At 43.9% G+C, this 18,201-nt stretch overlaps 1 protein-coding gene across 11 annotated transcripts in view; it reads left to right on the top strand.

Moving 5' to 3' along the window:
• The window catches only part of Ca-beta (Calcium channel protein beta subunit), a 149,558-nt gene that overhangs the window by 98,102 nt on the left and 33,255 nt on the right, over nucleotides 1-18,201 (top strand). For 2 of the 11 annotated variants that reach the window (XM_078177487.1, XM_078177486.1), the window contains exons 1-2: nucleotides 11,931-12,013; nucleotides 17,032-17,583. The exons of 8 other annotated variants lie outside the window; for them this stretch is intronic. In XM_078177487.1, the coding sequence (XP_078033613.1) occupies nucleotides 17,533-17,583 (51 nt within the window). In that variant the 5' untranslated portion in view covers nucleotides 11,931-12,013; nucleotides 17,032-17,532. Of the gene's footprint in view, nucleotides 1-7,798; nucleotides 8,391-11,930; nucleotides 12,014-17,031; nucleotides 17,584-18,201 lie in introns of those variants that run through there. One more of the 11 variants, XM_078177485.1, reaches the window with a different exon arrangement.

Below are 18,201 nucleotides of genomic sequence, written 5' to 3'. Positions count from 1 at the left end.
CGTATGTGTGCTATGATATGATTGGGTTAAAAGTCGAATTTATGTCTGTGCGGTGTTCAAGATGCCAAATTTTCACCACAGACGATCAATTCTGTCAAATTGGGAGACCCACCCTGAAGAGATATATAATAGAAGGTACAATGTATTCCGCTACTAAAACTTCGCCATCGTTCCCCTAATACCTGAAAAAATTCCCCCCGCACAAATTTCGTGTCACGAAACTCGCCCGTCACTCCCGCAATTCCCGCTCGCCCGAAGAATCGTGCAACTTCGTCGGGATTCGCGTGGTGGCAACTGGTAATCGCGACAAACTTTTAATTCCTTAATTGCGCGATAAGGGGTGCAGATGTGCGAGAGTCGCCGCACGGCCGTAGTCCGCGGTGTTAGGCGAATGGAGCAATTATCGAGTGCCGTGCGCGCTCGTTACCGCTGTGGAAGAAGGCGTGTGTGCACGGTCGGGCGCCGAGCCGAGCGGAGCCGAGCCGAGCCGGGCAAAATAATTTTAGGCCCGATAACGATCTGTGCCCGGTAATTCGCCGCAATCGAGAACAATTTACGGCTCGTGGCTCGGGCCGGGCACCGCCGCGGGTGCAGCAGCAGCATCGCCTCGCCTCGCGTCGCTGCATGCTGCGCGATCGGAGTGCAGCTGCACCCGCGCTCGCATGCAGTTTCGCAGTTCCGTGTCACGGAATCGGCGCGGCGTCGCGGGGCGACGGCGAGGCGATGCGACGCGTCGGCGTCCCGCTGGAAAAACTCGAAGCCGAGAGCGCCTCGAGAGCGCCGAACGGTAGACAACGGGGATGGATGCTAAATCTGCCTCCGCTCGAGGCGGCTAGACGCGGCCTACATTTCCGCAGGCAAACCGGTGATGCAACCGCGAAACAGGTGCGGGTGCACGGCGAGCCGCGCGAAACGGAGATTTAGGATGACAGACGATACGGTTGAATCGCGCGAGAGGAGAATGCCGATCTGCTCTAGCAATTTAGAGTCGCCGCGGCCACTTTAGAACACCTGGTTGCTCAACTGCGATCATAACACACGTGGGGGAGAACGGAAAATGTGGGGCTTGTAAAATCTAATGGAGCCGAACCTACGTTTGGCGTAATGATCGAGTTTACTTCGGCGTTTGGATAATGGAACTGCTGGCTTGATTCACTAACTAGGTTGGGCTAGAAGATAATCATAATAGAAGGCAGTTTTAAACAATCAGCTGGTTGAGAAAAATATATACGATTTATATCATTTATAATCATTTATTATAGAAATATATGATTTTCTTGATTAAATTATATATTATAGAAAACTGTTGCATTTATACACAATACGAAGAAAATTATACATGTAGAGTACAATAATTAGAATCAGATTTACTTTTTATAGGTAAGGTAACAGTAAATTTAATAAATTGATGTTATTATATTAATTGAAATTTAATAAATTATTCCACTCAATTGCTACATTTACAAATATTATCTTGACACATTTTCTAGTAAAATAGGGCTTCACCTCTATAAAATTCAATTCATTTTGTTCAATTTGAAAAACATACCCACGTATAAAAAATATTCACATATAATAGATATGAAATAAGAATTTAAATTGCAATCTACGTAGCTCTGCCAGTCTGTATTTTCATACACTCCCTAAAATTATTGTTACTATTATTATTAGCGTTGTATATAGATGTCTTTAGATCAAAATCACCCCATATAGAACGTATTTAAATAATAAAAAATGCACATATCGCAGGTTCGAACAACTTGATAAAAAGCAACACCAAAAAATCAGAAATAATGTCTTCAGAATTGTTCGACAGCTCGTAACAACTTGTCCCTCATTTGTTCTTTTACACCAAAGCACAGAAATGATTTTCCAAAAGAGGTACACGTTGGAATCTTTCTCTTCGCTCAGCAACCCTCGGCGTGGTTTCAGTTATATTTTATATTAGAGGGCGACGTATATTCTCGACCCGGAGAACTCGTGTCGATGGTACTTGTCTATGCATTAAAAAATAACGTCGGAAATGCCGGGGCAGTGAATAATTAAAACGGGGAACGATTTTGTGAGGGCCTGCTCTCGAGGACGCTGTGAATCCATCCGGCGGAGAAGCAGCAGCGGCTTTCGGTGCCTGTATATTTAGCATTGATTCTTTCGACAGAGAGGCACTCCGTCTGCCGACAATAACGACGAACGATTATTCGAAGAGCCCCGGGGTCGATGACAATACTGGTAATAGGTTTTCAGGGCTTTTTCCGCGGAGAGAATCCCGTTTCCTTTCCATTATCGCGGTTTTTTTTTCACCTTTGTACGAATCAGGGAAACGGAAGGATTGATCGCACGGTTTCACCGGGGCTTGATTACAATACAGTTTTGACGAGTATGAACCGGCATCTCATTTAGGCTTTGTTGTAGTTCTCCGCAAATAACGCATACCCGATATTTCACTCGTAAATGTCGGAAATTTTTAAGGGTTGAAAATTAATCTTGTGAAAATGCAGTGTAATTATGATATCTGGAAATCCGACAAATGCATTTATCTTAAATTAAGTTAAATTGAAATCCGAGTTCATAAAAAGTTAAAAATTGTTAGGGGTTGAGGATCGTCGGTTAATCTTGTGAAAAGAGGAATTTAAAATATTTCTGTTGCTTGGAAATCTGAAGCATTTTACCTTAAAAATTATATATACATTATAATCGATAATAATAATAATATTTATTATTATTATTACATGAACCTACCTTAAAAATTATATACATATTAATCTTATAAAAATTTGAATATAATACAATTTTTGATCTAGCAATCTGACAGATATATTTCTCTCATTTAATTTCTGCTGAATTATTTTACAGCATATTAAAATTAAAATTCATAACTAAAGCAAATTCTAAAAATTAAAGATTGTTAATTAATCTTGTAAAAATTGTAATATATTATAATTTTTTCATCTACAGATTCAATAAATATATTTATCAAGTGACTGCATAATTTTGTAGGAAATAATGTTTGCCAGATTAAATCAATTGAAACAGCATTCGGTCTGTCGAATTTCGAAACGACCCCTTCAGCCGCCATGTAAGAGGCATCTGGTGGCAAAGCCGCTGTTCACAGGCACTTTATATCTTGCCGGCTCCGCTGCCGCTGGTCGGTAACAGAGGATTCTCCGTGTCGATATCGTTTCAGCGGGAAATAGGAATGTCCGGCACTTTAGTTTGCTTGGTCGACTACAAGCGGCGGCTTCGAAGCTATTCGGAGCGTTACCACTTTATCAAAAGCCGATTTACCATCGTGGGGAAACCGGAATCAATTTCCCTAACGTCCGACCGCAGACGAGGGTATCAGAGAAGACCCAGTTCCATGTAGGGTTTCGTGTCACGCGTTCGGAAAATTTCGGACTAAAATACCGACGCCGCATCAAAGCCAAGCGGTATTCTCGCGACCTCTATCTAAATAGAACAGCCGGCTAGTGAACTAAATAAGACTGCAACACTGATAGTTAGTGGTATCGATTTTACAGTGTTGCCGGCTCTTTTCGAGAATTTTTACGCAAAACTCTCGCGTGAACTCGTACTAATGTTTATAATAATTTTGTTTGTCATCGATCTTGTAAAGGATCTCCTCGACTATTTTATCAGCTAATTTGTTAATAAATATAACTAATAGAACTCGAGATTTTTACTAGTTTTTGGAGCATGGATGCTTGGAGGAATTTTTACATCGAACATATTCGATGTAAAATATATAATTTTATTATTTCTTGCTGTTTTTTGACTATAACAATTTCTTGACGAATAATATCGTTTATAAACTGTTTCTGAATTTAATAAAGAGGTACATATAATTCTTGATCTTTAAATTTCGAAATTTTGGGAGACAACGTGACAAGGGAATGATAGCGGGTTTATTGGCATGCGACAGGGAAATAAATTGAGCCCCACACTGCCATACCTCGTACATGGACCACCCCGTCGATTAATAATCCCTTAAACCAACTAGCACCGACACAGCCGATCAGAATGAAACAATCCCCGAAGAATGCAAATTTTTCTCAGCAATTCATCTGTCGCCGCCGCCTCGGTAGATCACTGTCAATTTCCCCGGCTATTACATTGTGCTAGATCAAAGCCACCGTGGAAGTTTTCCAATGGAAAATTTCTGTCATTGTACCACATAGTGGAAAGAATTCGGAAAAGTCGGGACGCGCGCGATGCCAAAGGTGACCGGCGTCTCTTGGCACAGAAATCGACGCGCCCGTGCTCGCAGGCGCCGACGCATAGTACGCCTGCACTCGGCTCTCTATTATCTAAACAGACGGCAGTGCATTTAAATATTAAACACCGCGGAACGTTTCGACGGTCGCGCTTTAAATTCGAGACGACAATGGCCCCGGGCGATGCCGCGATTAGCGCTGCAAGTGTTTCCGTCGGCCGGGGAAAAGAATTAGCGACGATTACGGAAATGACTGACAGGCGGCGTCTTGCCCGCAGCGACACAACAGGAAGCTGACCCAGTTGAATTCTTGAAAAACACCGGGACAAACGAGAGACGACGTTCGAGGTTGTTTGAAACGCGGGCGCTTGTCCGACGTTCCATAGAGAATTTCATTGCGGAGAGCAATTAGTTCTGTGTCAAATATTCCGGGCTGCGGAGAATGTTCGAAAAATTGGAATTAACCAGCGAGCTGTCACTGTTCCATGATTGTGTAATATTTTGACAGGTAGTTCAGCGCACATTTTTTGGAGTGCGAATTAATCTATTTGATGAACTGAAGGACGATTGGTTGAAAAATACGAGACGGAGATTTTGTAAATAATGTATCAAAACCTTGCGGTCGAATGGTGACTCTGAGGTTTTATTGCAAATTCCGAAATAATTTTTATATTAACACTTTTAGCGTCGACAATCAGCTACTAAAATTTCCACGTACTAAAAGCAATTTAATTAATTAAAGCGAAATAAGAAAGGTAATATTAATTATATGGGATTAGAACTCTTTCGCATTCGAAATATTTTAGACGAATTCATTTTGTTCAAATATATTGCAATATAAATGAGTTTTAAAAATTGGTTAGAAATTAGTGTCACCTATATTGCACTGCTGTGTTAAGAAATCTATATATGACATAGGAATTGGAGATATGTTACAAATAAATTATCAATAAAGTGTCTTTTAGAGAGAAATTAATGATTTTCGTTTTGAAATAAATTTTGCGTCGTTAGTTGAATCGGAACGACAGATACGGTTGTTACTGTCTTCGGTAGGGTAGGCGCGCTAATAGAGGGGCGCAAAAGTGTGTTTAAAGGCAAGTGGATGTTACGTCAGTTGCTCTCGAGCGTCCCAGGGATCAATCTATGTACCCACACGTATCCTCCGCGTTCACAATGCCTTTCCACCCCATTTATCGACCGCTTTCATCCTTTCTTCACCCCTTTCGGCAAGCAATCCTCGGCTTTTCGCAGCAACTTCCACATGGTTTAGTCGCACAATGGCGATGTATCCTGCCGGGTCATGAAATCAATGCCTCCGTGAGTTGACTGAACTCCGTGTCTCTCTTTCTCGCCGTTGCCCCCCCCCCCATCCCGCCGCCCTCGAAAGCGAAATAACATGTCTCGGGTCAAGACGCGGTGTACGCCGCCACCGGTATTTTCAGCCACGGTGATAAGATCGAGCCCGCCGTTCGACACGTGAACACTATTAAACGCGATCATATCTCGCCGGGGATTATTTTGTTTGGCGTGCCGTCCGCCCGTGTGCGGCGGCTTCGACAAATTTCTGAGGCACGCCGCCTGATTGCAACCTAGACACACACAACCCAGACCTACTTATCGATTAGAATACGCGGTTTGTTTGCGGACAGGGTCTTTATGCCTGACCACCGATGACTTCTTAGATCGGACATTGGATGCGAGAGAGAGAGAGAGAGAGAGAGAGAGAGACTGGCCACTGGCACGCCATTCTACCTTTCGCCCTGGCGTTTGCGTTTCTGCGCTCAATTTGCCGTCAGCGGTCTTCTGCAGCTGCTAATCAGTCTTCAACCTGGTATTTTCTAAACGCTGTCGAAGCTCTGGCAATTGTTGTCAAGGACTTCTCGCCGTTCAGGGATGAGGATCCATTTGTTTCGCATCTCGTCGTCGATCATTTCTTCGTTTCTTCGTCTGTTATTACTCAGTCATTTATTTCTTCATTTCTTATTACTCGATCATTTATTTTTTCATTTCTTATTATTTGTTCATTTATTTCTTCATTTCTTATTACTCGTTCATTAATTTTTTTATTTCTTATTACTCGATCATTTACTTCTCAATCTTATTTCTTAATGCTCATTTACTTCTCAATCTTATTTCTTAATGCACATTTAATTCTCAATCTACGTTGAATTTATTTAATTAATTTCTTAAATCTATTTATCTTAATTTAAATCCTCTTCATCTAAAATGAAGATCCTCTCGCCCTCTTCCATTAAAAATTAGCAATCAGAATTCTATTTACTGAAGCATTTATAATTTTTTAAAGCTTTTCATTTCTTTATTCATTTCTCATCGCTTTTCATTTCTTTATTTTTCTTTATATTTAATTTTTCATATAGTTATTCTCTAACATCGGTATTAGGTACATTTTCCAAGTGAAATATCGTATTAAGGACATAACCTGATTTACCATTTTATTCTAATGGAAAGCAAACCATGATATAAAATTGTAACATTGGTATTGTAAAATATCAGTGAATTTCGAACAAAATCCGCATTTTAAAACACATATAATATTTACAAAGCCGACAATAAAATTTTAATAATTAATACATAACATAGATGTTTAATATCGCCCAGAGGGATTCTTTCGAACATACAACGAAAGAATTAAATTTCTCAAGAAGGTATTAATGTCTCTTCCGTTCAGACATTTCTGCTTCTCCCGCAACGCTAATCTAAAAGATCGGCAATTACCGCACGTGCCAAGTGAAACCTCGACATCAAAGAGGACATCAAAGACCTGGTCAACGACAACGAACGGTGTCTCGCTCGAATCCAACGGCTAGCATTGGAAAACGAGAGGCCTACCGAATGATTTTTGCGTTGCCAAAGCCCGGTTACTCGGTTTCGCGAGGAAACCGCGAAGGACGGCCACCGTGAGGTCGCTAAACGAACAAGATGTACCCGAGAGTTCCGACCGCGCGCCAGCGTCCAAGGCGTTTTGCCGAATAGCCGAACGAGTTAAAACGCTGTTCCCTTGACACGTTACAAAGGACGATTAATCATCCGACGGGTGGCTAGCCGGTTTCCCGTATTCTGGCGGATGTTATTCGGTTACACCGCTAACAGTAGGCCCGGGCCCCGATGATTCAGACTCCGCCGTTCGCCGGATCGCCCCTAGCGGCCGGTCGCATTCTTCTTCCCGAGTTCCTCCGTTGAACGAGGAAAATTACGACGAATCGAGGCTCTCTCGGCTGGCAGAGTTTTCGGTGTGGCGGCCACCGTTTTATTTATAGCGGAGGAGGTCGTGATGCGTTCCAAAAGCTTCTCGTCGGAGCAGTACCGCACGTACAAGCATACCGGGCTCGTCTCGTACCACAGTTCGCCTCCGATCCATCCGTCGAGCAAAACGCACGGCGAGTCGACGGGACGCGCTGATCAAGCGGATCGATCCGAAATCGCCCGGTGGACCGCGAATCGCGATAACTGCACCGCGACTAGGAACTCGGTGGACACGTGGACACCATCGTTCGACCGTGTTTTTAGTGACAACTTAGTTCGAAAGAATTTTGCCCAGCGCCGCGCAGTGAGTTGTTCTGGACGGTTCTTGAATCGATGTCCTGCTCGGACCCGTCGATAACCGGTGCTCTTCGATCGCACGATCAAAGGAACACTTTGGTAAATTGGAGATTCCCTCAAGAAGCCAGGTTCAGAAGTCAAGGTTAAGGATTTATGAGTTCTAACGGTGTTCGGCCGGGATCCAAAGATCGCGCGTCTCGCTCCGGCGCGGTATCAATCGTCGACGAGCGCAGCTGGGACTAATTGAGCTGGTTTTTAACGGACCCACCGCGTCGCTCCCGGTTCCGCGGAGGCTCCCGATGCGTCCCACGCAGCCAGACAAGCGGCGCGCGCGAAAGTGAGAACGAACTGACAGCCGGCCCTGTGATAAATGCGGTTTCGAACCAGAACTCGACGCGCCTCTTACCGGAAGTCGATGGACTCGCGAAGCTGACGAACGGTGTTGCACGCACGCGGACTTCACGCGGTCCGAACCTCGTCCGCCGATCGCCATCGTCTCGCGAAAGGTCTGCTCGTAGCCGGGGCCAGTCTCGCGGGGTCGCGTACAGGTCGCAGGAAAATGGCGCATCTTCGGCGGCCGGCGAAGCGCGAGCTCTACAAGCCCTTCGGCAGGAGGAAGGTAAATGCTGACCCGAATATACTGACCCTAAGATCCGATATACTGTCCACAACATTTCCAACGATATCGATGAGCCCGGAGATCGTTCTCCTGGAGTTTACAATACGCCTGGGAATACGAAACTAGCCTCGACTTACGCGACAATTTACAGTTTGGAAAACTGGTCCATTTTTGTGTGCTCTCCGCGACATTCTTGCCGTTCCGTCTCGGCGGACTCGTCGCCTTTTAGCGGCTTTGCGGCTCCGGGAGGTCTGAGCTAGCGGAGCCAGTCGTTTCGAGCTCGTAGTTTGTGGAAAGCACCGTTTTGTAGCTGCAGGATAGTAGGACGGTATTTTTTAATGTATTTCAACCCTCGGATGGCAGACCGCTTTTACAGCTGTGCAATTGAAGATGTTTATGTTGATTCTCAGGTCTATTCGTTTCAATTTTTTAAAGACATTTTTAAAGGTACTTTATGTTTTAGATGGCACAATATTTTTATTTAGTTAAATTGCCAATGACGAATTATTTAGGTGACGACTTAAATATACTCGGTCGAAATGACTCGCGAGTTGATCTTAGATGATAGAATATTTTTAGTTAGTTAAATTGCCAATAATGAATTAATTAGTTGACAATTTAAATGCACTTGGTCAAAATGACTGTGTAAATAAAGGTTGATCTTAGATGGTACAATATTTTTATTTAGGAGTATTGTTCTTACTCATCTCGGTTAGATTTGCTTTAATATCAGAGTGAGGTAAATATACTATAGAAGATCGTCAATTTTATTAACACTAAAGCAACCGAGCTATAAACGTGGCTTTATTTAAGTTGCTGTAACATATAATAAGCGGTAGAACTGTATTTATGGACACCTTTCGCCATTTATTTTATAGTGTCTGCACAAATTGAACAGTTTATTTAATCCTTTCCATGAGAGAGTCTTCACAATTACCATGGAAAATTAAATCAACGCTAAACCAAGTCGGTAAAAATGTTTGAAAAATAGTCGAAATTGTACATAGACACTTTTAGAAAAATTATTAGATAAATTTCCGATGATTTATATAAATTCAGTCTTTTCATCGTTGTAAAGCAATATGTAGTAGTTACATTTACGGTCTTCAGGGTCAGTGTTAATTCAATCTAGAGATCAATTCGATTACGTTCGCTAGCAAGCCTCGATAGCCGAGCGATTTCAGCGATACGAGCGGACGACACAGCATGGCACTGGAATCGTCCCGGCGATTTTCTCCGGCCGATGGGAGGTCTCGTTTTAAAAAGTGGGGCAAAGGCTGCAATCGAAGTGCAAGTAAAAATAAACAGGCCCGCGTCAATAGTTGATGAACCCCCGTATATACCGGGGCACTTGTACCGCGTGATCGATCGCGATTTATAGAATGAAACGGATCGACGTCTCTCGGCGTGACAATTGTCGCACTCGTCGCGCGACATCCGCGCGACAAATCTATTTTTGCGATCGCCTCTAAACGACAGGATGCTCTAATGCAGCGATTTACACTGAAATAGCTGAGACGTCCTTCGATGCCCGAGGGTCCTCGTTGTCGCCAAGTTTCGACAGATCGGCCTTCCCCGCCGGCAGCTCGCCGCCGATCCGCGCTCACCGCTGATCTCGATCGTCCTCGATATTATTTCTTCCGAGGGTAGATTTCAGGATGTTTCGTTGCGCGCGAGAGAGTGCAGCTGCTCGAATTCGATCAGTTTGCGGTCACGAAGCGCCACGAAGACGGACATGCGCGGCTCACGGTGAGGCCGCGACGCGCACGGAATTTATCTGCGAGCTGCATTCGCCTAATTGGGTAGCTGCATTGTCTGCCGTCTGGCCGAGCGTTTTACTGATTCACAGGATCGGGAACGTTTCAGAGAGATCGGTATCTCGCGCTCGTAGCTTTTGTATAATGATTTCTCTGTTGGACCGTTATCGGTGGACGGATTTGGTCGATTGTTCGCGGATTATTTTGTGAATATTGAAATGAGAGAGGAGAGCATTTCGCTGATCGAAAAGATCGTTGCAACGAAACTGACTTGGAAATAGTTAAAACACTTTACGCAGTTTAGAAATGATCAAAAGTAACCTAGACGGTTACAAAGTATATACTTTGCATTTTAAAAAGAGCCTAGTGCCACCCTGGTACGATTATTTGCAACAATCTGGCAGCCTTTTGTAGTCCCTCAATTTTTTACATCGATTATTAGCACAAGTCTCAAATTCAGATTCACTCGCATACTTCTCATTCTAACGGGTATAAAATGTCATCAAAAAATCGTAAGGTCGATGTTTTTACGCTGGTTCGAAAGGGAAGACTTTGCCTTACACAACTCCGTAAAGTTCGTTCAGGGAAAAAATTCTCTGCGCGCTCCAGCGGTTTCCAAAGTTGAACTTTTGTCAAAACTGAAACCCTGCCACGGAAAGAGCAACTGCTGACGACGCGGCGATGCTATTTTAAAACAACTGAAGCGCCTTTAAAGGTCATAGCTCGCCCTTTAAAACGAGCTAAGAACAATCGCAATGTGACCATTTTCAACAAAACTACAGCTTTTCTAAGTTCGTCGAATTTCATAAACTCTCCATAAAGTCGCGATTTACAGAGATCGATCTTAACGCCACGGAGTCTGCCAATAAAAACACCCTAAAACACGTCTACCTACCCTGAAATAATAATCCAAAAAGCTCCACTATTTCCCGAGCTACCAAATCGAAACTGTTCTCGCATCAGTATCATCAACATCATCATCATTATCGAGCGCGGGAACATCGGCGAAGCACCAATCTATCAAAAGCTCGCCGCGAATCGACAGACCAAAGAGGTGGCGTCAGACGGCGCACGGAAGCAGGGTGCACGACAAAAACGTCACCGGGTTCAGTCTGGTGACCCGCAGACTCATCGGTTGATCGTCGGGTTCAGCCGAATGACACAGTTCCGACGTACCTTTGACCGCATCGGTCTCGAAGAAAGCCCTCGTGGTCCCGTAAACTGTCCGATCTTCCGCGGAGACGGAACGGAGACGAAGAGGAAGACGGCGGAGGCCAAAGTGGACGGATGAAATAAGAAGGAGAAGTCTGGGGGCGGGGGGAGGGAGGGAGGGCGCGAAGACGAGAAGACGAGAAGACGAGGGAAGAGGAGGGGGGAGAGAAGGCGCGCGCGTGGGGTTTGATAGGACACGTTGCCTTCAGGGTGCAGTGGCCTGGCGTTGTCGTGCGGCTCGGATCGGGGGTTGGCGGGGTTCCTCGGGGGTTCCTTTCGGATCGATATAGTTACGGGGGTGTCGTCCGGCTTCCTCGGTGGCGCCACAGAGCGGGTGAGTCGGCAAGCCCCTAGGCCGATGTATCAACTAACCCGGCCAGAAACGCGATTCGCCACCGCGTAGTGTCAGTACGCGGAGAAACGTCGTCGCATCTTCTCTTCTCTCTGGTGGCGCGTGTCGTCGCGGACGTTTTCGCACGGTGTGTAACGGGGGTGGGCCGGTTCTCCGTCGCAGGTGACCAGGCGAAAAGAAAGGGTCGTTTACACGCGTGTGCCCGGTGGGTGGGCAGACACGCGACCGTGGCCAGTTTCTTTCTTCCAAGCTGTTGATATTTGTTTTCCTCGTCTGCTTCCGCGCGAGAAGATCGAGCACAGGTACCAGCGGCGAGCGAGTACGCGCCGATGGACGCAGGCAGACACGCTTGATAAATGTTGATCAACGCGGCCGCGATCTCGGCACCACACACACACACACACACGATGTCGTTGACCCGACCCGCGAAGGACACGCCGCTCCGCTCCTTTTCGGCGTTCTTACAGTGGACTCGTCAAAAAGGACGCGTCTTTTCGCACCGACACCTTTCGTCCTCTGCACCCTTTTTTCGCCCCCTCTGGGGAATTAAGAAGCCGCACTCTCGTCCGGCCGCAGACAAAGGGGATGCAAAAGGGCAATTATTCCTCAAAAGGACACGCTGCCATTACGACACCCGGCTTTACTATCGCTGATATTTTCGCTCCTTTGTTCCGCGGGCACCGAGAGCTCTAACGATGAGGAATTATCCCGTGGGTGTCGCGGAGAAAGTGAATACGCCAGTTACTGTTTCCGTACGACAACCACGGAATTTTTCTATAGCCGTGTCAATTAGTCGCGCTATGACAACGTGTTTACGACGAGGTCCCTTTCAAATTCATTTCTATTATTTATTCATTAATTCAGACTCGCATTAGGAACTTCAATTACTGTATCGTTTCGCGGCTTATTCGGTATCGTCAAATGCTAAGGCAACTAAATAACGATTTCGGCAAATTGATACAATTTTCACGTTTCTTCTGGCAGTAGCATTTGAAAAATCAAATCTCAAGAGCAGAACAGCGTTCTTGAATTTTGTATAGAGCCGACAGTTTTAGCTCAGCTACGCGTCTCCCAACTTGACGTTTGACTTCGTGTTTGACTCCGTGTTTACTATTATTGTCGATATCGATTCCACTGCAGATCCCATGCATTTTTCATCAGGATGAGTCTGCGAGCCACGGATACGGTAGATCCGTCCTAAAGCCTGCGACTATCCCGTCGTCGTCGACTTGTTCGGTTTATCGAGAGGCGAATTGTTTGTCTTTCGAATTAACGCGGACGATTTCACCGAGAAAGGTCTGCATTCCGAAGGTTCAGGGTTCGCCAGGTGGGTAATGAGCTCGGCGAGAAACATATCGCTAATTGCGCAGCTACGAATAGGCAGTGATCCGACGATTCTTGCCGAGTGAATTATCCCAACGACTGTTTACAAGAGGATAACCCGGCTGCTCGATGGCTCCGAGTTACAAAGAGGTCAACGGAATCGATTGCCCTCTCCCTACGACCCCGCTGATAATTCGAGAGGTCTCGGCTCTTTTTCTCTCTCTCTCTCTCTCTCCCTTTCTCTCCCTTTTTCTATCTATCTCTATCTCTCACTCTTTCTCTATCTCTATCTTTATCTCTTTTTCTCTCTTCGCCATTTTTTCTCTCCGCATTTCCCATCGACAGTGAATTGTTACGTCCTAATGACTGACCGGCCGAGTTGCACTAATTACCAACGTTAATTAATTATTCGAATGGCCGGCGATCGGGGAGTTGCGTGACTGACAAGGCCCTTTTGTAATCCGACCGGCATGTTCCATTTGCTGCTCGGACACGTTGAACAATTCGCCGTGGAACTCTCGCTACAGGGCGTCCCAGAGAAGCTTATTCTACGGGAGAATGTTGATGGATAATGGTGTTAGCAACTTGGTAACTCGATGACGATCGCTGGGAAATTTCGTTTCGGCGGGGTTGCCACGCTTCGTTGGTCTACTGGATGATTCAGAGTTAGGTTTCCTGGGGTTGGAGCCATTTGGGGGAGGAACCTGTGTACAGGGTGTAGAAACCGACGATGTAGCTTGAAGGGAACATGTATGTACAATGAAAAATCGAAAGATGTCGGAAAAAGTCGAAGGAAGTCGAAAGAAGGCGAAGGTACAATAAAACCTTTCGAACAATGCTCTATGCATCATAATTTCTATTTAAAATCAATTAATCTTTAAATCGTCGACGAGTTTTATTTTTCCTGATTGCATCAATATTTTAGAGACACCCTGTACATAGCCGAGTTCTTTCAGCCTCGTAAATGGTTTCAAATTCGTCCGGCTGGCTCTTCTTTATTCACTCTTCACGCGACGAAACTTTACGATCAAAACACTCCGCATCCAGCGAGAGGCGGATCCAATTTTTGAAAAAACCAGCCTCTCAGTATAATGCACTTCCTATGGCAACTGCTACTATAAAGTACTGTTTGCTATACCGTCTTCTTTATAACCCAGGATATTTACGACACGTGGATCTTCTTAGAAAAGCAGTCTTCTATCTGCCGCGATCTTTTTATCAGCCCCGATGCTTTAAAGACTCGATCCTTTTAGTATAAATTTAATATAAATGTGCAGCAACCGAACTATATGGAAATAATTCATCCTTGCAATCGTGAACCCTTTGACGTATCGGTTTTCTCGCAGTTATGACTTTATCGATTCTAATAGTTCCATAAATGGAGAGAAAATTTATGTTTATTGTGCATCTGTATTTAGTTGAATGTAGCGTTTCAATGACGGAGTTCTTAACAATTATTTTAATCCTTTGAATTATATTAACGAGACAGACTCGTGACAAAGTTTTCATGCGAGATTTATTTAATGTGAAAATTATTAATTCCTTCTGAATTGAGATAAAATTGAATTCATCTTGTTATCAAAATCTAGATACAGGGGTGAATAAAGATAATAGAAGAATTATCTGCTCTTATTAAGGAAAATATTAAAGACAAATAAGGGCTAATTAACGTAACGTGAAAGGAGTCGTACTGCAAGAGGTTAAGATCGAAGTTTAACAATCACCAATAATCTCATCTATGATCTATCAAATTATTCAGATTCATATAATGTAATAAATTCTCTCGAAGCTATTGTCCAATAGACAATTATGCCACTTTTCTTAGTCAAAGTTCAATCATTGAAAAGTTTGTTAAAAGTCTCGTAACTAAGTGTTAAATATTTATGACGAAAGAACAGAATTTTCCGACTTGTTAACAATGAACTATTAGAAGTCTATCTAAGGGGTCAGAAAATACTAAAACCGTGGCCAATGTTAATATTTTTCGACGTGCCAATTATCAAATATACTTCGAAAGATACTTCAAAATAGCAACTAAAATAGTCAGCAAAGAATCCCAAGTCAGCCTAATATATCGAAGCCACAGTAAGATTCCAAAGTCCGTGCAACTATCCAGGTTTCCGTTTCCACGGGACATGCCAGTTGTCAGATCAATACCTCAGAATCCGGCAGAAACAATCATCTTCATCTCCCCAGAAATTCTCGGCGAACAACGCCGGTCAAAATCTCGCAATAATCCTTCCCGTGACCGGCATAACCGGGATCGTCCGCGATCCCTCGATCCCGGCTATTAAACGCGTAACAACGCGGCATGTATCCGGTGGATGCACACCATCGATTTACATAAACGCCCCGGCGATCCTTCAATCTTGTTCGAGTGCCCCGAGCACGATAAAGAGGAGGATCTCGGACGTTCCGTTCCGATCAGGCGAGAACACCGCCGGTTTCGATATTACTTGACAATCGATCAATCGCGCGGCCGTGCCCCGTGCCCCTTCGTCTCTCGATCGCGCGCCGGTCGTTACTTTAATTGCGACGGCGTAATTAAGGCGACGGTAGACGTCGTTAGCCAGGCAAAATGTGTGCAACCGAGACGGTTTCTCGTTAAGACGCTGCCTCGAGAGCAATTATATCTGCGGACTTCGAGATAACGCCGAAAGAAGCCTGTCTGGAAAAGCTGCCAGGTTGCTGCGGCACCGACTCGGACGGTTTATTTGGTTAAAAAATCGCGTCGGGATTCTTGGAAACGCTACCGTTCATTCTTCTCCACTTTTTCTTTGAGGAAACAGATTAGAGGCGTGGATAGATGGATCACAGGTGGACGAAATTATAGCTGGTCCGGATCTACCCTTTGCACTTGTATAGTTGATGTTCCGAAATAATTTGTAACTTATCAAATTTTTTTGTTTTTAAAACGTTGTAGGAGTTACAAGATTCACTTTCATCTGAGTAAAATGCACTGGCAATAAGTTATATCAAATGGATATGTTGTAGGTTAAAAAATGCTATTTTAGAGTTACAGTTGCTACCAGTGTAAAGGGTTAATACTGAATACTATGATCCACTATCTCCTTCAATGTATAACTCTTAAATCGTATACTTAATGGTATTTAATAATAATACAACTTGTGTGGTATTTCAATTCTAATTCTATAAAAGATCTACTAAGATCTTTGTACGATTTCTACTATGAACGTAATTTGAGTACAATTAATTGTAATAACTACGTCAAATTGACTGCTAACATTACTAGTATCACAATTACTCAATGTCACTACAGTAATAATGACTATTGATAATAGTGAGTTTGAAGTCAATGGTATCATCAATAATGTCATTAGTGGTGACTTGAAGTCAATAATATCATCAATAATGTCAATAATGGTGACTTGATGTCAATAGTACCAACAATAATATCAATAATGGTGACTTGAAGTCAATCGTATCATCAATCGTATCAATAGTGGTGACTTAAAGTTCACAGTATCATCAATAGTAAAAGTAGTAGTGACTTGAAGTCCATAGTATCATCAATAATATATACAGTAGTGACTTGAAATTGTATTAACTCTGTATCAATTAAAGCGACTTATCAATAAATTAACACTGTATCAATAATACTGACTTAAGATCAACTTGACTCTGTATCAATAACCATAACTCGAAGTCAAACAGACTCCGTACCAATTAATACTGACTGAACATCCAATTGTCTCCGGATCGCTGGCGATAATACCACTGTTATGAAGGTAATTTGACGTCAAATCATCATTATAGCTATAGAGTCTATTTAACGTCACGTTACTACTACTGACATCAAGTCAATGATCACCACGAAAACATTACTATACAAAAGCACCTACAATCAAGGATCCCTTTATTAAAAAAAAAAAAAATTAAACCGAAATAGAACCAATCGTTAACCTGTAACTCTGCCTGCGTCCATCGCTGCAAAAATTCGTCGACGATAACCCTCACCGAACCCGCTCGTCGACAGCATCGTCGGTCGAGGTACGGCCCCGGAAGTCGTCCCGAAGGAGCTCGATCACTCGCCGGATATCGAGATGTTCACGGCGTTCGAGGCACCAGGTGGTCGAGGTGCGATAGCGCCGGCTAGCCGGGAGTAGATCGGCGACTGACATTTTGGATGGCTTGCAAACGGAAGCGCAAAAAGTCGTGGAAGATCGCCTGAGGATCCGTGCCGGGTCGGTCGTCGCGCCGCTGCCAATATGGCGTAGCGGCGCACACCGTTTCGTCGTTCCACGGTGTTGTTGTTTGCCCGGCGTGGTGAACGCGGAAACAACTCGCGAGGGAGAAGGAGAAAATCCCGAGGACGCGATGCGGTAGCGTGTGCTAAGCGCGAGCTTAGCGGATCGAGAGCGTCAGCCTCGGGGACTTTCGTTCGTAAACTGGGCCGCCGGAGTGTCGGGCCCCCGCCGGAAGTGGGTGACTGCCACACGAAGAACCGTCCTGGCGACCGAGGTGGTGGTTTCCGGCGATGATCGGATACAATCAACACAATTCTGGCTACAACAAGCTGTTCACGCAGGTATCTTGCGCCGATCGCTCTGAACCCTTTCGTTTTATATTTATTCGTTACGGTGAATATTTGAGGCGCATTTATTTTGCGTTCAGACACAAGTTAGGTATAAGAAGCTAAATAGTTAGGTATATTTGTTCACGCAGGTGTCTTGGACAGGTCTGTGATACTCTTGGGTACTTATTTTCATGTCATTTATTTTATTACAAACTGAGTGATATATAATATTAAGTACGTTGTGTTGTTTATCAAGGTATCATGAATTAAATATAATAATTATTATAATTTACTTTACAATAAATACATTGGTTGAATTTATTTTTTAAATATTCCAGACACAATTTTGGTATAATAGGCTGTTTACGCAGGTCTCTTAATGATCTATGGTACGTGGTATGGTACTCTTAGATTCCTATAGGAGATAAGATTAGGTATATCAAACTGTTTATTCAGGTATCGATTGCAATAAACTCGTTTCATTCGTTTTTTATAGACCGATACGTGATTCTAGGTACAGGAAGTTGTTCATTCAGGTGTCTTGGATCGATTGCAATACATTCCTTCGTGTCATTCATTTCCTGCGAAGTGAGACACAATTCTAAGTATAGTAAGCTGTTCATTCGGATG

This window comes from Augochlora pura, chromosome 3, assembly GCF_028453695.1.
Source record: "Augochlora pura isolate Apur16 chromosome 3, APUR_v2.2.1, whole genome shotgun sequence".
Taxonomy (NCBI): Eukaryota; Metazoa; Arthropoda; class Insecta; order Hymenoptera; family Halictidae; genus Augochlora; species Augochlora pura.
Note: the sequence above shows the minus strand (reverse complement) of the source record. Positions and strands in the feature narration are given on the sequence as shown.